General features: G+C 38.7%; 1 protein-coding gene across 1 annotated transcript in view; it reads right to left on the bottom strand.

The window, feature by feature from the left end:
• LOC101849877 overlaps positions 1-7,865 on the bottom strand; it is a gene marked incomplete in the record, with an annotated part of 50,180 nt that overhangs the window by 20,970 nt on the left and 21,345 nt on the right. The window contains 4 exon segments of the mRNA XM_005107137.2: positions 2,258-2,398; positions 3,945-4,226; positions 6,592-6,927; positions 7,119-7,214. Coding sequence (XP_005107194.2) covers positions 2,258-2,398; positions 3,945-4,226; positions 6,592-6,927; positions 7,119-7,214 — 855 coding nt within the window.

Raw genomic sequence — 7,865 nt, 5'->3', positions numbered from 1 at the left:
CTCGCCTTTGAAGGGGTTGCACCTTCTGCAGACGAAGCAGTGGGTCTATTTATATCCCCCCGACCCACTGGGGGTAGAGGAGAGTGGGGTCCAGAAAGGTTTATTATACAGGGTGATACAAAAACAACAACTATACAACCTTTTTTGGTGAATATTTTCCTCCACACAGACTTTTTGAGTTACAAATTTAGACACAGCATTTGGAAGTCAAAAGGAATATGTCTGATATTCATTTTAGATAATTCCAGGGAACACATTTGCTCTAAATATCGCGTAAAAAAACTACAACATTTTCAGCTATGTCCCCATGTTTGTTGCATGACGCACTATATCGCATTAGGCCTACCACTAAAAGTCTTAACGATCGCGCCATGAACGAAAGCTGCCGTACATGTAGTCTAACAGGTCAACAGAAGTTAGGAGAACGTTTTCTCAAGTTTCCTTTGTCTGCTGGGATCCTGATTAAGATTGAAAAGCAGATTACATTTTGTATTGAACACCGACAACTCATTTCGTAAGTTTCGCACAAGGTACGGTTACGATGTTAAAGTACCCTTACTGCTTTTTTTTATGTCAAGAGTGGGAATGATCCATCCGTTAAGACCTGTAGAGAAACAGAACAAAAAATCCCCAGACAAAAAGAACACTTCAGATCAAAGACATACCGTTTGCACCCCTTTAATCGTCACCAGATTGCAGATTTCAGATGATGAGCCCCAAGAGACTTCTGTTCGTAGACAATGTCTGCAGCAAGGACTTTACTACAACTCAACGGTCCGAGGCAGATCTTCATTTACGACTGTTCGCCGAGCTTACTTGCATAAGATGGTAGCAATGGGTACATGATTCCTCGATCGCCTTGAAAAGTGTGAACATTCCTCTTTGACTTCGATTCCTTGGCACAGCCCATATTTACTTTTCAGGATATGTTAACTCCACAAATGCCTATTTGTGTAAATTCAACGGCTACCCTACTGTCTTTAGAAGCAACTCCATACTGTAAAGTGTACAGTGTCTGTGGCTTTGAGTACTCATAATGGGTGGATCTTTGTATTAAGCCACCAGTGAACATTATGAACGACGTGTTAAAACATGTAACAAGTCCATAAAGGAGGCATATAGAGCACTTTTCCTCTGAATTTCAGAATCAAATGTTTTACTTCTTTAACTCTATGAGAGAAAGGACATACTGTTGTTTAAAAGGAAGGGAAGATTATATTTTAAAAGAAAAGGAATGGAAAAAACAAACCAATCATTTCATGGCTCTCTTTAAGTTACAAGATGTTTTGTTGGTGCATTTTGCATTTAAAAGTGTTTTTTGTAAAAGCCATTTTGGTTTTCAAAAATAGGTTTCTTTTTTATGAAATTGATTATATCAGATAAGTTCCTTTTGAATGAATTATATCTCTTCCAAATTACAACATTCTAGCAGAAATTCTGAGCAAGCTATTCAGAAAAAAAGTTGTAGAGTTGTTGTTTTTTTATTACCCTGTATATATTATACTGAACGCCATTAAAAACGCAACACTTCGTTCGTAGAGTCTACTTTATCTCCTTTATTTCAAGTGTGCTAAAATCTTTGGGCAAGTCGAGAAACAATACAAGCACTGCAATAAAAGACGCCTTGCTGCTTGTCGGGCATATTTTCCGCCTTGAACTAGACGGAGGTAAAACTTACAGTTAGCTTCTCTAAGCTGAGACGTCTTGTATTGTAAGAAAAATCAAAGCTGATCCAAAAAATGTTGAGACTGTTATTTTGAAAAAGATATTCGTCATCTTCTAAGTGAGTTAAATTCTGATCATGAATAGCATTGACATTCATTAACATATTTTACAAAAACACAGGTTACTGTGCTGTGTTGAAAAGTATTCGTGAAAAAAAAATTCATGTACGGACCTGTGAATTAACGACTACTCACCACTGTCTCCAAACACCGTGGTTATCAGAGCATATCTGACTTTACAAATGTTGCGTTTTAAATGACGTTCAGTATATACATTTATACATGTATAATATAAGTGACGTCGGGTACATTTTTTTTCTGGAGAAGGAAAACAATTACAGATTTCCTAAAAGGGCGGCCTAACTTAGAGTTATCTGATTTTCATAATGTTACAAAGTCCATTACATTTTTTGGTTTGTTAATTGGAATAAAATGGTTTTACCTGCATATGAAACACGATTTGAAGAATACGTTCCGTGAAAAAAATCAAACACATCATAACCATATATCATATTTATAATATTTATAATTACTTCTTCGACGTCTGATGACCAAGACAGCGATGATCACCGCAAGAACAGCACACAGCACGCCCAGTGCAGCAATGACAACAAAAGTTACGGGGAATTCAGAATCTCCATCGTCTCCCCCGAGTTCAGATTCGGACAAAGAAACTAATGAGAGACAAATAAGATTTACGGGGGAGGATTTGGTGGTGTCCAAAAACAATAGCACTATTCTTCTACACAAGACAAACAGATGCTTCATTACTTCAAGACAAGAGAGATAAGATACGTTATTACTTCAAGGTAAGAGAGATAAGATACGTTATTACTTCAAGACAAGAGAGATAAGATACGTTATTACTTCAAGACAAGAGAGATAAGATACGTTATTACTTCAAGGCAAGAGAGATAAGATACGTTATTACTTCAAGGCAAGAGAGATAAGATGCTTTATTGCCCAGTGGGAAATTATTCTTGGCTTCACAGGAATGGTAAAAGCACATACATAAACTTTACATCGCATATTACTTTTATAAAAGAGTTTCAGTATAATTTCCTTTCTTTGGTTTAATATTTAAAAATCTAATGCACAATATCTGCGTGAAATTTTAGTCTAGCTTGTCGATATTTGTAAGAGTTTACAACCTCAACGTCCTCATCTATACTGAATAATGGTTGCAACTACTCTTTTTTAACTTAAAAGTATTATATTAATTCAAATCCCAACTGAAAAACACAATAATGATAAGAAAAAAGATTTTTCTGTCTGAAATAACCACTTATTGAATATTTCAAAAGTAAAATACCACCTCCAAAAAAGAAAACTAATAAATACATTTTAAAAAATAATAAATTAATAAATTAATAATAATTTTGAAAAAATAAAATAAAAATAAAATAAAATAAAACTTCAAAAAATTCACTTTCCATGTGAAAGAAATTGGAAGCCTCTATTGCTAAATTTTAATTTCGTAGAAAAATGTGACATCGCTAGTTTTATTTACCCTTGTAGTCTTCATTTGGTTGCAGTCGAAAGTTTTACCAGTCGCAGCGTAGGTAAACTCCATTTTGACGGAGCGGGTACTGACTTCGTCGAGTTGGTCGGTGTGTCCCTCATGAAACTACATCGTATTTTTTTCTGGACTTGGTTCTCCCAAATAACTCACATTATGTCTCTTCTAGGCCATCCCGATGTATGAGAATAAGTAATCAAACAGGTGACTGACAAGTTGGCCACGAATAGTCGGACCTGCTCTAACTGTATTTGAACCTAGAAATGTTGCATGTTGGTGTGGATCTATTTTGGAAAGACCAGAGTTACATTTTGTCAATGTTTAACGTTATCTTTTCCCCCTAGATTTTCAAACCTGCAATTCCAGATAGGTGACACTGAGGCAAGGACTACTATACTATAGTAGTCCTTGCACTGAGGATAAAATCCTCTCAGACGAGGTGGAGCCATTACCAACCACAGCTTTCCCCTTTTTGTGGCTTTTCCGATATATTTTCTCGCACTCACCATTGCGCATCATGATGCAAGTGTACGCAAACTTTGTTTCCCTGCGTTGTTATTGTTATTTTACCATATTATGTTCCTGACGAAGCCCACGGGGCGAAACGTTGGACTTTTTTACGGTTATAAATACCGAAATGATGATGATGATGATGATGATGATGATGATGATGATGATGATGATGATGATAAAATACTTACTAGTTACTGTTAAAGTTTTAGTCCCCTGAAGGAGACAGCCCAGTGTTGACGTCCACTTACAGACGCAAACCGTGCCATTATCAGCTGTCCTGACTGACAAAAACTCTATCTTATCCTCGTCATCTGGGTTGATGTTGACGCGGTTGTTAATGCACAACAAGTCAATGTGTTCACCAATCACCCCAGTGTCGCTACAAGTGACGGTAACGTTGTCTCCGGGGACGATTTGTTCATCTCTCACTTTTCCGTTGACGGTGAAGACTGGGTGACTTATCACGGGATCTGGTGGGGAAGAAGAAGAAGAAAAAGAAGAAGAAGAAGAAGAAGAAGAAGAAGAAGAAGAAGAAGAAGAAGAAGAAATATAAAAATGATGAAATAGTAACGGTTTAACGCCCCTATCAACACTGTTAGGTTATTTATCTCACGATTACGAGTCCGCTAGCCTAACCCTTAAGCTTCAGACGCCACCTCTGAGGGTGGAAAACATGGTATGCCCCGCAAAGCTTGTATATATTTTTTATCAGCCATAGAAATAATATATATATATATATATATATATATATATATATATATATTTTTTATTGTAACAACCCTACAGGTATACATTTCATTATATCATCATTTGTTACTTTGTCAGCTAATCAGTATGAGTTCCATAAGAGATCAGCAGTAATGTATCTTTTAACCTTATGGGAAGCTTTTAATTTTATTCTCCTAGTTTTACAAGTCATATTTTTCATTTTTAATGTTAGATTACGCCCCCTATGAAGTATAGATGAGAACAGCACTGAGCGCCATTTGAATAGCTAATCGACTGACAATAGTAAACTTTTTTGTTCTCAATCTACTGTAGGGAAACTTGTAACATCCTTAAAAAGGAAAAGAATTTTCTTTTTACAGAAGACTAATGTTACGTTGTTTGCAAATAGCGAGCTATGCTAGCTCAGAACAGGTCGAATGAGTGAAAAAAACCCTTCTCACTCGGTATCAGGGTGTGATTATAGTTGGACTATTCCACGGTAATAACGGGACATTTTGACTTCACTTTCTCACAATGATAATGCTGTAAGTCAATAGCAATTAATTTATTTCAACTTTAAATGACCAGGACATTTGAAAGACATCAATAATCATGTGAAATGCAGCCATCCTGCCATTAACTGCGGAATAGCCCAGTTTTGACTGTATTATTATATTAATGAAGTCCCCCCTCCCCTTCAATGGAAAACTCGCACGGCTTTACAACAACTCTCTTGACCTACTGTTTTATTCCAATCTGTCAGCCCAGCCCCCACCGTGTTGGCATCCAGCACTGTGCAGCAACTAACACGAAAATGGCCTTCTTCATATCGTTGAGGAGACAAACACAAGTCAAAATATAACATGATTGCTACTAGGGGGCTCTAGTGGTCTAGAGGTTTCGATGTTCGTCTCTCATTAAATAGGTCGAAGGTTCGAAACTTGACAGCGACGGAAAATTTTCTTCTCTAAAATGTTCTCCTTTCACCTCTTTTCCTGCTCTCTAACCATGTCCTGTCGTCTGCTTTCGTCTCCATTTTTTTGCCCTCTCCCCTATCCCCTCTGCCCCTTTCATCAGGGCCCCTAAACTGTTTTTTCAGCGTTTCTACTGCTAGTCCTTGGCTCCTTCTTAATGCTGTTTTTCAGCCACACCCTTGATCTTATGGTAGGTAAGATCTACACCTGACCTAGCCTTCTCGCATAAGAACGAACAATCTCGGAGGTCCCGTGTGCAAGTTGCGAACCTTAGAGATCTCTTTGTCGTATTAAAATCGATAAAAGCAGGCCTCGGCCGCCACGCGGGCAAAATTCAAAATGTCCTACCAACTGAAATAAATGGTTAGTGTGTCCCGCGCGCTCATAAGATCTTATGCCGTTGCGAGCGCCGTAAAACACTTATCAAAGCAAACAACAACAAAAAAAGAAGATTGTTACTGGGCGCTTCTATTTGTTGAAATACAGGGTGTTGAAAACACGGTGCGATTCCATCACTTTGAACATGTTGAATGAGTGTGCCTTTATATGTGTCACGATGCGGGGGAATCAGGCGGTCGTCGGTTTTTGGGGGCATGTGTAGTTATTGGTATCATCTTAAAGCCTGTCCATTTGGCTTGTTTTAATTTTTAAAATATCCATTTACCTTGGATACACGTCAAGGTATTGGCGATTGAAGGAATGAAGGTCGCCTGGTTTCAGAGGTCAAATTAGCGAAAAAATGGCCGTAAAATTTGAGTTACTTCTTCAGACTGAGACTCCTTGTAAACTAAAAATTTTCATTTTATGCCTTTAATCAACGTTTATTTAAGTAAATTCCACACAGAAATGTGTTTTTAATGGGCATGAAAGGTGTTGAGCCAAAAAACAAAAATTCGATAGAAATTCCCAAAACTGCGGAAAAATGCCAGTTTCTTAAATTTCTTCTTATTTTTATTTTTTTGACGAGCGCCTGATTCCACACGCTGCCTTCATGTCATTTGACATTTTAAAGATCCCTGTGGCGTTTCTATAAATATCTTGTCGAATGACATCGTGGCATCAGTTCTGACTTGAGCACGCCGTTTCTAGTTTGACAACGTCTCTCCGAGACAAAACTATTAAATGTGCTCGTTGTTCCCACCTGTACTCTTACCTGTGACGGACAGCTCAATACTGTCACTGTCGGTCAGATCGCCAAACACAGAGTTGTACATCGTACACGTCACCACGTAGTCACCAGCCTCCGTCACAGGCACGTCAGAAGAGAACGTGTACTGTCCACTTTGTACTTGCCCTTGGTCAGCAGAAAAGTCCTCTGTATACGAAGTCAGGCCAGATTTTGTGACCAGGATACTACACCTTGGCTTTGGGCTAATGTTAACGAGAGGCGTTTGGCACACGACTGGTATAGACAAAGTATGTGATGGACAAAGGGTGCGAGATTCTCCTTGTCCGTCGACGAGAGATACAGTGACTTGTGTTGGTCCGTCTGGGGAAACGAAGGCTGAGTATTAGTTCAAGAAGAAAAACAGACAGACAGACAGACAAAAAGACGGGCAGATAAACAGATAGATAGACGGACAAGCAAACAGATTGATAGTTAGATCAATAGATAGATCAATCGATAGAGAAATAAGATAGATGGATCGATAGATAGATAGATAGATAGAACGTACTCACACGCTACATTCGGAGAGTATGTTTCATCTGCTAGAGGATTGAATCCAATTCTAATGGGTGAGCTGCCTCGGCAGGTAAAACTCTCTCCTGACTTGGCTGAAAGAAAACGAAAGAACAGACAAGACAAATTTGTGTTACTGTTCCAAAGTAAGAATACAGGCAGCCTGAAGTTCTTTCCCCTCGCATATAATACAAAATGTATAACTAAGGACTATACTTGATAGTCTTTGCCCTTTCGTGGTAATGTGTAAGTCTTTGGGCTGCCGTATACAGGGCATTATTGTACTGTGTCTTGCCAGGGACGGAACGGGAGAACACAGTGTGGTCACACTAAAAAAGAAGCTGAGGGGGACAAAGCACACTAGAGCTCCCACCAGCCATTCTTGAGGAGAAGGGCTCCCTGTGCACGTTGATCTAGACCGGTGCAAACGTTAATTTCAGAGGGAGGTAGTCCATTCTCTACAAACATCTAAAGGGGGGTGGGGGGTGGGGGGTATTCATGTGATAACGTGACTTATGATATTTTCGTTGTATTATCCCCCCCTTCCACCACGATCACACGGCCTCTGTCATGTTCAACAACTGTCTCACTGACTCAGCTGTCCAGGTAATTGCCTGAGTAAAGATCATATTCCAACTTATTAGCAGACAGACAAACCATCATTGTTTTTCAACTTATTACTAAACCAATCGGCGAGAATAGTCTTCATCTCAGTAATTGAAAGACTTTAAAACGCCCTTATTGCC

The sequence above is a fragment of the Aplysia californica genome, unplaced genomic scaffold, assembly GCF_000002075.1.
Source record: "Aplysia californica isolate F4 #8 unplaced genomic scaffold, AplCal3.0 scaffold00578, whole genome shotgun sequence".
NCBI classification, from domain to species: domain Eukaryota; kingdom Metazoa; phylum Mollusca; class Gastropoda; order Aplysiida; family Aplysiidae; genus Aplysia; species Aplysia californica.
Note: the sequence above shows the minus strand (reverse complement) of the source record. Positions and strands in the feature narration are given on the sequence as shown.